The sequence below is a fragment of the Balaenoptera musculus genome, chromosome 10 (assembly GCF_009873245.2).
Source record: "Balaenoptera musculus isolate JJ_BM4_2016_0621 chromosome 10, mBalMus1.pri.v3, whole genome shotgun sequence".
NCBI lineage: Eukaryota > Metazoa > Chordata > Mammalia > Artiodactyla > Balaenopteridae > Balaenoptera > Balaenoptera musculus.
Genome location: NC_045794.1, coordinates 34,529,103 through 34,543,225, shown reverse-complemented (window position 1 = coordinate 34,543,225; position 14,123 = coordinate 34,529,103). Strand labels below are relative to the sequence as shown.

The 14,123-nt window shown below is 43.2% G+C and overlaps 1 protein-coding gene across 1 annotated transcript in view; it reads left to right on the top strand.

Moving 5' to 3' along the window:
• The first annotated feature begins 497 nt into the window (after positions 1 to 497).
• ADAMTS20 (ADAM metallopeptidase with thrombospondin type 1 motif 20) overlaps positions 498 to 14,123 on the top strand; it is a 200,124-nt gene continuing 186,498 nt past the window's right edge. The window contains exons 1-2 of the mRNA XM_036866768.1: positions 498 to 662; positions 1,238 to 1,599. Coding sequence (XP_036722663.1) covers positions 572 to 662; positions 1,238 to 1,599 — 453 coding nt within the window. The 5' untranslated portion in view covers positions 498 to 571. The remainder of the gene's footprint in view (positions 663 to 1,237; positions 1,600 to 14,123) is intronic.

Sequence of the window (14,123 nt, the reverse complement as noted above, 5' to 3'; positions counted from 1 at the left end):
TTACGGGTACCGGGAGGGTGTCCAACTGGGCCTCGGGCTACTCACCACGCTGCACGCCCACAGCGGGAGCCTGCAGCGACCGCACTCCGCTTGCGGCTAGGGGCTGGGGGCGGGCAGCGCGCCGGAGGGCGAGCCCGGGCCGCGCCTCCAGCTGATTGGCCGGGCCCGGCCCCTGGGGGCGGGCTCTCCCCCCAGCTCGCCAGGCCCGGGGTGGCTATATTGGCACCGTTCCTGCTAGGTCGGGTCGCTTCCTCGCGCTAGGCTGGACGCAGGGAGAGGGCTTCTGAGGGCTGTGCGGGCGCAGGAAGCGGAGCGAGGCTGCCGACTGCGAGCCGGAGGCTGCGGGGCTGCAGTGCGATGAAGCAGTGGCTCAGCGAGCGGAGGCTGGCGGTGTGGCGCGACGGGCCGGCCCGGGGCCGGGGCTGCTGCTCCGGAGGCTGCTGAGGCGCCGCGGCTGCCGGCGCGGAGAGCGGCGGGCGAGAGGGAGGAGAGGCAGCGGAGCGCGGGGAAGCCGGCGGGGCGGCGGGCGTCTCTGGTTGGCCTCCCCGGTCGGAATCCCCCCGGTGGAACCATGCGGGTGGCCAAGTGGCTGACGGGGCTGCTCTACCAGCTCTCGCTCTTCATCACCAGGTCTTGGGAAGTTTACTTCCACCCCAGGCAGGGTAAGGTCACCGCGGGGCGCCTTCAGCAGCGAGGTGGGACGCGGGCCCGAGTGGGACGGGCGGACGGAGGCGAGGGGAGCCGCTCTGCCCGCTGGGGGACCCTGGCCCTGCCGGGGCTCTCGGGACTCCGGAATCAGTCAGCCCCAAGCATCCCCGGAGGTTGCGGCTGCGCGGTGTTTCGAGGAATCGCGCGCGGGGCACACGTCTCCCTCCGGGGACCACGCGGCGGGGACGCGTGGGGCAGGGTGGCGCGGGCGCCCGCGGGGCACGAGTTGGCGGCAGGGAGGCGAAGAGGGGCGCGAGAAGGAGGTGCTGCTGAGGGCCCTGAGTGTCAGGGTCCCTGCTTGGGGAGGGTGGAGCGAATCGGGGGTGTGGGAAAGCAGGCAGGCACACTCACAGAGCGCACGTGTGTTGTGCGCGCGCCGCTCGACAGCGTGTGTTCTTTCGTCGCGCCCGCCGGGGGTATGGGGACCTGGGGCCTCGGCCCTCTGGCTGGGACGTTTGGTTGAAGAAGTTCGGCGCTGGGGAGTTGGAAACGGGGTAGGGGCTCAACGGCCGTATCGCTGTGGTTGCAGAAGCCTTGGTGAGGACACTGGCCTCCTACGAAGTGGTGACCCCCGCGCGGGTCAATGAGTTCGGCGAAGTGTTCCCAAAGAGCCACCACTTCAGCCGGAGGAAGCGCAGCGCCGAGGCGCTGGAGCCCACGCCGTTCAGGACCCACTACCGAATCCGCGCCTACGGGCAGGTCTTCCAGCTGAACCTGAGCGCCGACGCGGCCTTCCTGGCTGCCGGCTACACAGAGGTGCACTTGGGAGCCCCTGCGCTCCGGGCTGAGGAGCGCCGCACGGCGCCCCCAGACCTGCGCCACTGCTTCTACCGCGGCCAGGTCAATGCTCGGGAGGATCACACAGCCGTCTTCAGCCTTTGTGGAGGCTTGGTAAGCGCCCTCGGGTCCCTTGGCATTTTCTGGGATCCGTCCTTGCTCGTTCAGGGAGCCGGGCATTGGCTTTTGCCGAATGGGCGGTTGGTTGACCCAAGAGATCAGAGTGGGCCACCAGAGGGATTAACACCTAGATGAACCCAAGCCAGAGGCCACTCCTTCCTTGCACTGGGAGAGAAGGGTTTGGAGGATCAGCGTGTCTCTCCCTGCTGGGCCAAATTGACCCTTCTGTGCAAGCTGCGAGAAAGAGTGTCAGATGCTGAGCTACTCAGGGAGGTGGGCAGTGGCTTTCTGCTACACAGGAAGTGTGATTCCAGCAGGATGACAGGCTCCTTCATTCAGACACACCCATTCTGGACCATCTATTAAGGCAGACTCCCCTGAATTACTTAAATTTCATTCCTTGAATGAAGAATGATAGAATGAAAAGAGAATGAATATACATAAAATGAAAAGGTTTGAAAAGAAGAGTTTTTGTGTTTTTTTGTGTTTTTTTTTTTTTTGCTACTATGGGGATGGCCATTAATCTGTGAAGTACAAGATAGGGAAAAGGTTGAATATGCCAGTTTTAAATGCACTGCACTTAAAATGTAGAGCATCTACAAAGATCTGGTGCCAGCAAATGAGAAATGATCATTAGAGTGACAAGAGTAAAAGATGTGGATTTTGTAAAAACCTCATTGCGGAGAGAGGAAATGAAATAAAATATTGGGTTCTATGTGTTTTATTTGTTTCTCTCCCTCTAAAACAGAGGTTCTAAACGTGTTTTTTTGTTTTTTTTTTTTTTGCCATCAACTTTTCAGCATTCTAGGGGAAACCCAGGACCTCTTCTCAGCATGATTTGAATGTGTAAAATAGCATACATGTTATTTAATTGGCTTCCTTTTAAATACTAACAGTAATCAAAATGTTACAAGTATTAGAATTTGTGGTGTCATAATACATCCTTTATTAATGTGTTAATATCTATTGGGGAGGGGACTACTTACTTCTATACTTCTGTAGTGGCAATGAGAATAAACAATCCAGATAGTTTTGTGTTACATTACATTAGAGTTGAAGTAGCTATTATTTTATTGCTAACAAAGTCACAATGTCTGTGGTTTTACCTACAATCATAATTGAAGGAAATGTTACGTATCAGAGGTTAGGGAAAATAAAGATGTCTTTCTCATCCAAGTTCATGGAACCTCTGGTTGAGAACACTTATGTTAAAACATACATGAACTCACTTCATCATTAACTCCTTGATAAATACGTGTTCAAGAAGAAACAACTAAGAATTTGGCTACAGGGTTCTTTCCAAGTATTCTAGCTTTTGTTGGGCAAATTTAGATGAGTTTCAGAACATCAACATTGTTTACTCTTTGATGAAGTAGAAAATTGATAACAGTTCTCTCTAGGCCAAATGTAATACTTCCTTTCAGGGTAATTGATGTAAGATGTCTTCCTGGGTGTGAGTATTGGTCATTACTAAGTAGATTTGGAACATCTCTTTATTCTTTTTTCTGCTATTATCTTGATATATATATGTACGTATACATATATATATATATATGCCTTGGACAGTTTTCTTTTTGGCTGTAGCTAAATGTAAAATACAACATCAGAATGGCAGAAACACACTAATATTTACACAGCCATCTACACATCAAAGGAAAGAAAAATATTCTCTTTTCTAGAACCTTTCAAAATGTTTAGTTTGTCTAGAAAATTCTAGATTTACTACCACAAATTTGTCATGGTCAGTATGTTTTCGTCATTTAGTATTTAAGGCATGGAAAAAATTCCAGATGGGAAGCATTAGGAGTGATGTTTCTGATCATGTTGACTCATAAGTTTTGTGCAGTTCAAATTATTATTCAATATCTCCTTTTTGAAATCAGAAAACAGTTGGAAATGTTTGTTTGTTTGTTTTTTTCCTAAGTATTTGTTTTATTGTATTTATTCATGGCTGTGTTGGGTCTTCATTTCTATGCGAGGGCTTCCTCTAGTTGTGGCAAGCGGGGGCCACTCTTCATCACGGTGTGCGGGCCTCTCACTGTCGCGGCCTCTCTTGTTGCGGAGCACAGGCTCCAGATGCGCATGCTCAATAGTTGTGGCGCACGGGCCTAGTTGCTCCGTGGCATGTGGGATCTTCCCAGACCAGGGCTCGAACCCATGTCCCCTGCATTGGCAGGCAGATTCTCAACCACTGCGCCACCAGGGAAGCCCCTGGAAATGTTTTTAAGTCATAACAGGAGTTCATCCTTTCCTGTCGCTGTGTCAATTTGGATATAATTGTCTAGTTATAATGCATTATTATGCATTATCATGCATAAGTCCATTTGATTTATGTATGTACTTTGCTTTTGATAGACTTACTGATATTATCAGAGTTTGATTTAACATCAAAAAAACATATTTTCATACCTATGTAACTCAGCTTTATCTCCATTTCTCTGTATGTGTAGGGCTGCGTTGAGGACATCAGTCACGGCAGAGATAGAAAGTTTCCCGTAATACAGCACATAGCTAGAGGTACCAGGATCTAAAAATCTTGTAGAAGTATGATCAGGACCAATTATAAGTCTAAATCACTGATGAGATTAGTGACATTTCTTTGATTTTTCTCCCTTGTGATATTAGCACTATAACGGATATTAGCTGTATATTTATGATTGTTTTATTTCTACCTCGACTCTATCCTTAGCACTCTTTAGAATAATAGTTTCATCAAATGGTGGAACTTCTGGTAGGTTTTAGAGTCCATTTATTATTATATCAGATTCCTGTTTTTTAGTCTCAGATTAATCTTTAGATCCACATAAAGTTGTGTTACCCACAACCTGGACCAGTTGAGTTTTTGGAGATCCTCCTTGATACAATGCCCAAGATGTCAGTAATGCTCACCTCCAGCCCTGCTCCTGCTACTTCCCAACTCATCTTCGTGACTTTGCATGTGTGCGGCTGTGGTGATTCAGCTTTGATTTTTGTCAGTCCATTAAACACTAAAGTTGAGATTTACTGAAGGATTTTTAGAGCCAGTCTTATTGAAGTTCTCTTTTGCTAGTTGCTCTTTGCTTTTAGTTTTGCTTTGAATCATGAATGAATGTTGTACTTAATCAAATGCTTTTCCCGAATATATTGAATGAGTGTGTGACTTCCTCATTTTTTTTCTGCTAATGTTCATTGTCATGGCTGGATTCAAGCAAATGTTGACCATTGATGAAAACTGACCTCATACAGGGCAGTAAAGTGTTCTGAGGCCTCTGTATTGTTTGGGAGGAAGGTGGGGAAATCATACTGTCCCTCAGTTTCTCTAGCCTCCGATGTCCTTTGTGCCTCAGTCTCCTTGCATTTTTTTGGCACCAGCCGCTGAATTCTGGGCCTGAGAACTTGTGGCTTTTCTTTGCTCAGTTGGGGCTCTCTGACTCTTTCCTACCTGGGCTCTCTCTGTTGCTGCGTATCCCTCTGAGTTCTGGATGCAGCACCTATTTGGCTTCTTGTCTGTCTGATGCATGTGCAGCCTTCAACACAGGGTCACTTAGCTCCTGCTGCAGTGCTCTCTCCACATAAGGTGGTTTGGTGATGCCATTGGTAATCTTCCAGACCCCTCTAAGGCTCTGAGACCCTCCATGGCATATGAAAGTCTAGGGGGACTTGATTCCTCCCTTCACCAAACTCTGCCACACCTCTTATTTCAGTGAGTGCATGTGTGTGTGTGGGGGGGGCGGGGCTTGTAGAGGTCCCTCCCTTGAGTCCCACATAGCATGCTAAAGCACTTCTCTTGGCAAGTCCTCCTAAACTATGTAACATGCCTTCTGCCTCCAGGGCCTTAAACCCCCAGTGGAGAAGTCAGTGCACATACATCTTCCCAGCCGTATCCTTTGCCTCCATCGTTCTTTTCTTCCTGGAATCCACTAAGTTCCCCTTTCACATCTCATTCATTTGAGCTGTTCCCCTTCCATCTTCCCATTTGAGGTAGCATCTACCTTTCCTTTCTCTGGTGGCTACTGAGGAATGTGACTTTTAAAGGTAGGGAATACAAACCAAGTTACTACTTTCCAAATATCTCTGTACATACAACCCTTTAAAAAAATTGACATCACAACATACTTATGATTTCATTCAGTTGCTAGTGTTGCATTAACCTCAAACATATAAACTAACGTTTTCTTTTAATTTCTACACAGCTCCTTTTTTTTTTTTAATTAATTAATTAATTTATTTATTTTTGGCTGTGTTGGGTCTTCGTTTCTGTGCGAGGGCTTTCTCTAGTTGCGGCAAGCGGGGGCCAGTCTTCATCGCGGTGCGCGGGCCTCTCACTATCGTGGCCTCTCTTGTTGCGGACCACAGGCTCCAGACGCGCATGCTCAGTAGTTGTGGCTCACGGGCCTAGTTGCTCCGTGGCATGTGGGATCTTCCCAGACCAGGGCTCGAACCCGTGTCCCCTCCATTGGCAGGCAGATTCTCAACCACTGCCCCACCAGGGAAGCCCTACACAGCTATTTTTTTTCCCCACTTCTAGACGTCTTAGTATTTACGTGTTTTTCTCTTTCACTAAACCACTGAACCATGACTTGTATTGTTTAGTTTTCTAAAGTGTTTTGGGCCCAAGAATCAGAGGGGCTATGAGCCTGCCAGAAAGTTTCTTTGTTTCATGTGGGTATAACTTTTGCTTTTCTAATCTTTCCTCCTCTAATTTTTCTTTCTTCTAAGTGTAAGTATTTATCACATAATTCAAACATTTCTGATTATTTATTTTGACATTTCTAAAATCTATATTAGATATGAAAATAGAGCCAAATCATAAAATTACCTATATGTAATATAATGGCTAATCAAACTCTGTTTTTAGTTCATTGATAAAGTCACAGAATATAGAGTTATCAGGTGTTAATATCTCTAGATTCAACTCTAAACTTTGTTTTCATGGTCATATTATCTATTTTCTCATGATGTTGATACACTCTTGCCAAAGTAGAGGTCAGTATTCCATAAGTTGTAATATTTGGGGCATATCCTTGTCAGAATGGCATGTGTAAATTGTATAGAGGCTATTCTCAACAACCCCTGTCCCTCTGTCAGCTCTCTTACATTACCTGGTGCGTTCCCTTCTTCCAAAGGCCCTCAGGGACTAACCCGACCGCCTAGACAATTAGCTTCACTGTTTCTTGGTGGGATTTGAATCAATGCAGTCTTTTTGGTTGAAAGAAACAGTTTCCAGATGTCATAAAACCAGACATTGCATCTGGCTTGTACAGTATTCTCACGGAGTAGCTTGCAGTGGCCGTGTGTACTTTTTTGAAGTTTCTCATGTGAACCATTCTGTGGCATGTCAGGCACTAAGGCCCTCTGATGACTGATTATTGACGTGCTGTAGTACCTCCATGTTCAGAAAGGAAATAAATGTATGGAAACTATCAATAGTGTCTTTACCGGTTTTTGTCTTCTTGGAAAACTTTATTTTTTAAACTTCCTATTTGCTCAGAAGTCACACAGCCTCAGGTCATTACACATGCCATTCTGTATTCATATTTTTTTGTTGGAAAATTCATAAGGACCCCTTTTAGTTACTCCTATACTTAGTCAAATACTCAGACAACACTAGGGAGAATTTCTTATGCCTCTACCTTTAACATTTCGAGTGTTAGCCTAGGTCCTCCACAAAGCAGATGGCAAGGTGGGATTAAATGTGCAGAGTTTAATAGGGGAAGTGTCTGTGTTAGAAAAAAGGAGCGAGCAGAGGAGTCTGAAACAGGTGAAGAGAGGATGAAAATGTTGGGTAGAAGCATCCCAGGCTGCTGGGCAGTCTAAGCAAGGTTCAGCAAAGCCCCCCTCAAACCAGATTTGCCTGGGAGAACGGTCCCTTGCCTCCTAAGAATGAATTTCCTCTTCATATCCTTGCCACACTCAGTTACTGGCTGGAGTGGTGCATGGGAGATATGGCTGGGGCACAAGCACAGATGGATCTCAAAGCCTGGAGTGGGGGTCCTTGGTCAATTATGCTCAGCATTCTCAGGGCCACCACATAGTGACACCAGGCACACGTACACACACTCAATGAAAATAGTCTGTTAAATACAGTTAACAGAGGAGTACAAGGAGTGCTGGGTGAACTTTGAGGAAGGAGGGAGTAAGAGTGTTATGAGACCTGGGCTGGAGGAGACTTCTCAGCTGGACTTTGAGGGATGAATAAACATTTGGGGATGTGAAAATTCAAGGGCTTCTTGTGGGTCTCTGCAGCTGAAGAGTAGGGTGGATTAGGAGGTGAGGGTGAAAGGTAAGGTTGAAGTCAGATTAAGGCCTGGAATGTACTGTGGAGGCATGAAGGCTTAGACTGTAGATGGTGGGTTAGTTTGATGTGTTGGGAGGGGTCTGCCCTTATGCACCACTGTGCCAGGAGCAGGGGAGGCAGTGAGGCACTGAGAAGACCACCACTGCAGTAAGGAAGACCACTGTAAAGGTAGGGAATGGGAGCCGCAGGAAGTAATGTGGTTGCAGTGGCGAGAAGAGTGCACCTGTGGAAGGTGCACTATGAGACCAGTGGTTCTCAACTGGGGCAGTTTTGTCCCCCGGGGAACATTTGGCAGAGTCTGGGGACACTCGGTTGTCACAGCTGTGCAGAGGGCAAGGGAAGCTACTGGCATCTGGTGGGTAGAGGCCAGGGATGTTGCTAAACATCCAACAGTGCCCAGAATAGCCTTCTACAATGAAGAATTATCAAAATGTCAGTAGTGCTGAAGTTAAGCCACCTTGTAGGAGAACCATTAGAATTTTGGACCAGAAGAGCAGACAACCAAAATGGTTCTAATGACTCTGACTTAAATGACTGAGTGATCCTGTAGCCATTAACCAGGAAAGTTAATAACAGGAGAGGTGGCAAGAAAGAGATACTTATTCTAGAAACATTTGTTTGATTCTGTCATAGGTTTACTTTAATCTTCATGATGGTTTGAATTTATATTTACTCTTCTTTTTGTCTAGAATGTCCTTTGCCTTAAACTCCTACTCATCTTTCCAGATCCATCCTGAGCCTTCCTTTCTTTGCCCCATCTTCTCTAGAAAGAGCTGACCAGGTCGTATACATATATCTTTGTTAAGTAATATTGCTTTATAACATTTTGACAATATATCATGAACATCTTTCCATTATCTACCTACAGAGTAGTTCTTTGTCATTTCTTACTGTTTTAAATTTCTAATTGTTATAATGACTTTGGGCTTTATGTCTTCGCAGACATTTTAGTAAGAGGATAGCAGAGGCTGTCCTGAGAACCACGACCTGGACCCCACCAGAGCGTGGCCATTTCTTTGACAGTTCTCTCCACTTTTAGTGAGTTCATGTGACTTCAAACATACCTCAGTGCCTACAAAAAAGAGAAATGTTACAGAATTTACTCCTTGTTAGTGATGTTGCGGGGACACTACTATTTATGTAGCTGAGTCATTTGGCTGCATGAATCTCGGGTAGATGAGTCCAGAGTCTGTCTTATTTTCTTGATCATCATGGGTAGGGACGTGGTGAGAGAGCAGTGTCTTTTTAGGCGAGTATCAGCAATGTTGCCTCTGGAAACATTTATACTGGAGATCTGGAATTGCCCTGTGGAATGGGGAATAAAGAATGCTACTAGAGGAGAGAAGACTCTCTTTTCAAAAACTTTGCAATGAATCTTCTGCTTTAGGCTTCTGCGGCCAATTACATATTCTTCATATCATCGATTCATTCGTTCAATGTGTGCTTATGTATAATACGCTATTTCCTAGGTATGATCAGTGGTGTTAAAATGAGGAGCTGTCAGGGGAAAAAATCTTTTGCATTGAACAGAGTACCCCAAAATAAAGATGAATCTCAGAGTTAATCTTCATGATCTTTTATTACATAACACTTACACTCTGCTTAGGGTAAAAAAGGGTAGCTGTAACATTTGTGTTTTTAGTGGAGACTCTTCCATCCTATATCAAAATATACTCACTTTCAAAACAGTTACTGACATCATTTTAACACACATTGTCTTTCTAAGGAAGTTAGGTAGATAGAATTATTTGTTTTGCTTTATAAGTCATGGAACTGAGGTTTGAGATATGAAGTGGCTTGCCCAAGATTCCATGAGTGCAGACCCAGGACTCATAGTCAGGCTTTCTTATTACAAATAGCATCAAACTGATTCTAATATGACTTATGATTAAAGATTGAGAAACTAAACATTTTAGTCTTCATGGTAGTAATTACCAGTGATTCAGGCCTTAAACGAAAATCCAACTTTATTAATAGTTGAGAGCAATCTGTTACTAAAATAAATTCTCAGTATTGGCTCTAATTAATTGCCTTGTTTAATAGTACCTTTATTTTGAACCAGTTCTATAGCTGCCAGTGCTAATGTGATAACTGTACATGATTTGGGAGAAGAGTCCAAATGGTTTACATTTTGTGCTTGTTGTTTTTACCCTTTAATAAAATCTGAGAGTACATTATTATTTGTGGCTATAATACATGTGTTTGCCATGTATTTAGGGAACAAATATATGAATGAATGTCAACATACTGAAATAAGAACATTTTGGAAAAACTATTGTATAGAAATTCTCTAAACATAAAAATTTTGACCTATGAGAGTAAATTGGAACCAGTTGCATAATCACTGGCTGCCTTGGCAAATAGAAGATCATTGCTTCAAGTAATTGGGAACCCCTTGCCCAAGTGAAAACTAGTTATGCTACTTTTAATAGTCATCAAAAGAAAGGCTTTGGAATTTGATTGGCATTTCTCATGAATCAAATTGCAGTGCCCCTCCGCAGATAGGCAGGTTGCTAAAAATATGGCATGATCTAAATATAATTCTACGAACCACCTGTTTTATTAAGTCCTCCGATGCCTTACGAGGTTCCTTTCCAAGTTGAAAAAAAAAATTAAGTGCTTCCTTAGGAGCCTTTAGGCAAAGCTCTAATATTTTTACTTTTTGAAGAGAAAGTCCTCTGCAGTGGGGTGGCTTATAGAAAAATTGCTGGAAGCAAAATGTTTTTAAGTCCTTCATTGATAAATACGGGCAAACCCCTTTGAGGACAAATTATTTTTTCTTGAAGTTACTCTTTTAAGCATAAGGTTTTGTTGAAGAAAAGGCCTCTGAGTTATAAAGGCAGTATTATTAGCAGGCTAGAGTGTTCTAGCATGACTAAAGTTAGTGCTGATGGACTCGATACAACTATATTCATCTTTCACATGAGAGTGCCGGTTGGACCCATGTGTGGGTTTATTGGAACATTATCATAGAAGTACCCCATAGTCAGATTTTCATCCAAAAGGTATATAAAAAAAGTTTCCCAAACAATACTGTAAATATCCATACCTTGAAGTGTGTGACATTTTTCAAAATACTTTTGGGATGAGTAACAAGCTGCCTAATTCCTATTTGTATCTTTTACCAGGATGCTATCACATTTCTTCTGCTCAGCATGCTTTTTAAAAAAGGTAGAAAGTGATTTTTTCCCATGGGTCCATTTACTCAGGTTTCAAAAGTAGTCTTTGTTACCTCTAAGTATAGTTAATTATTTTTTCTGGGAACGCAAAGAAAGCTGGAATTTTGGTATGTATTGAAAATAAGTGATTTGTAGTTATATTTGGAAAATAAGCACTGGTAGAATGAATGAAATATGCTAGAGTATAGTATACTAGAAAAGTATCTAAGAAATAGATGAATTCTTTATAAATTCTTCTATTTTACAGACTAGAATTTCAGTATATCTGATGGAATTTCCTTAATTTTTAGGCCTTTTAAAAATGTGTAATCCTAATATACTAGTACATTATGTAACCAAGAGCACCTACACATTTTACTTTTCAGCATTAAAAGAAAACAAAATCATGTAACTATATCTCAGACAAGTCCCTAAACTATTGTAACTTAAGAATATTAGAGGAAAAAAAATAAAGGATTACTAAAGGGTATATGGGGGGAAAATCAGGTACTTTACCATGTTACAAAAATGTTTATTTCGGGCTTCCCTGGTGGCGCAGTGGTTAAGAATCTGCCTGCCAATGCAGGGGACATGGGCTTGAGCCCTGGTCCGGGAAGATCCCACATGCCGCGGAGCAACTAAGCCCGTGAGCCACAACTACTGAAGCCCGTGTGCCTAGAGCCCGGGCTCCGCAACAAGAGAAACCACGGCAATAAGAAACCAGCGCACCGCAACGAAGAGTAGCCCCCGCTCGCCGCAACTAGAGAAAGCCCGCGTGCAGCAACGAAGACCCAACGCAGCCAAAAATAAAATAAATAGATAAATTTATTTAAAAAAATGTTTATTTCTACAGATATGTGTTGAGTGCCTGCTATGTCTCAGGCAATGTTTTAGGTTTAGGAACTGTAAAAATAGTAAAGGCTTTGGTACCTTTAAGGAGAGGTTGATGTGGTAATAATTATGAATGTAAAGAAGAATTTATGAGTATAATTGCCCTAATCATTTAAACAGCTTGCAGTGACTGTTCAGTTAAAATGGTGATTTACATATGCTCTTTACAATGGAATTTAAAGCAACAATTTCAAAGTTATTATCCCTAAATAATTTAAAGATAAGAAATGAAAATGAAGCCTCATTCACTAAAACTGTACTTATCATAGCATCCATAATTTAGTTATTCATTTCTGAATTGCTTTTTCACAGAAATATGCTTTTCTAAGTGGAAACTTGCCAAGTTTTACATGTAGGTAAATGTACATTTGTGTATTCGGAGGCGTGATGAGTGCTTTTCAGTGTCATGCATAATGAGAGCAGCCTGCCCCTACCTGCTGAGCTTCTGCTGCGTATCCCCTTGTTGGCAAAGTTTCAGCCTCACTGTTCTCTGTCACTTGAACCTGCCAAGCTTTTCCCCGTCACTGGGCTTTTCAGTCACCGCTCTTCTGTTTGCAGTGTTCTCCCAGAGTTTTCCATGGATACCCCCTCGTTATTCTAGCCTCAGCCTAGAGTGCCTCCCCCCACCCTCTGGGATTCTCTGTCTCCTTGCCTTATTTTATTTTCTTTATGGTACTTGTTACCACCAGGCATATTACATCTTTATTATCTGTCTTTTCCCATATAAGTATGAATTCTTTGAAGGCAGGGATTTCGTCATGCTCACCTCTGTATCTCTAGCCCCTAGAACTCTGCCTGCTCATTAAATATTTGTCAGCTGTCTTGTAGGATTTATCAGAATTGGTGTATGATCACTAGCACAGTGCATTGGGTTAAGGCACGAACTGTGGAGCCCGCCTAACTGGGTTCACATCTTGGTCCTGTCACTTACTAGGTGTAAGACTTGGACAAGGTACTTAACCTCACTGTTCCTCATTCATCTCACCTGTAAAGTGGGGATAATAATAACTTACCTCAGTTATTATTAGATGGAAATAAATTATAAGTGTATATGAATGATGTCTGCTGTATAGATCCGAGTTAGCTATTGAAATTATGATAAATGCCTACCCTCGATGATTTAGCCTCACCAAACTAGAGAAAGAGATTTATTGATCAGAGCTGACCATTCGAGGGATTCTTTCCACTCTCTTGACTACCAGTGGGTGCAAGTTCTTTCTGTTTCATCCCTTGCTGTCTTGGCAGCTGCACAAAGATATTATTGAATCTTCTGAAGTTATTGCTTTGACTCTCCTTCCTCCTCCCATTTCTCATCAAACCTGTTGATAATTCACCAATGGAGCCCTTCTCAGAATGTTTTCAAGTGCCTAAGATAAATTACAAAATAAACCAATTTTACTGAAATACAGTTATCAGGATATTAAAAAGTTATGTAAAATTTTACCTATTACCACATTAAATAAGATCTAATGGCAGATCTAATAACACAGTTGTTGAGCATAAACAATATTTTGAGACCTCAAACATCTTCATGTGATGAAAATATCTGCTCTCCACTGGCAACATCACTGGGATTTGTTTGCCTACATTCACAGTTGAAGAAAACTCTAACTTTCAGTTACAGGTTCACGGTAATAAAAATGCAATTTTTTTCTCACCTGCTTATGGACTCTTTTTATTATAACATCCCTACATTCAAGAGTTCATATTCTAGCTCCAGCTTGCGTGTCCAGATTTGTCCTACTTCTGCTCAACATAAGCTGAGTTTACAAAAAGTAGGAAATAATCTCTTCCTTGGTGTAACAGATATTTACTGTGTACCACGCTGGCTGTGAGTCAGATACTGTATAAGGCAATGTAAATTCAGGGCTAGGTCTGTTCCTGTATGAAGCCTGTCTGATGAGGGAGAACAGTTATACATAGCAAACGAATATATAAATACAACATCCTAAGTGCTCTGAAGAAATCAAACAGTAGTAAACTCTAAAAAAGTAATATATTTTCAGGATTGGGGTAGGGATGCGGTTACCTAGTTAGCTGGTAAAGGAAAAACTTTCTGGGTAGTTGCTATTTGAAGCTGAGACTTGAACGATGAGATGGAGTCCACCAGGCACAGGACTGTGGCAGGAATATGAGGTGAAGGGTGGGAATTGGGAACAGCGTATATGAAGTACCTGAAGTGAAAAGGACGC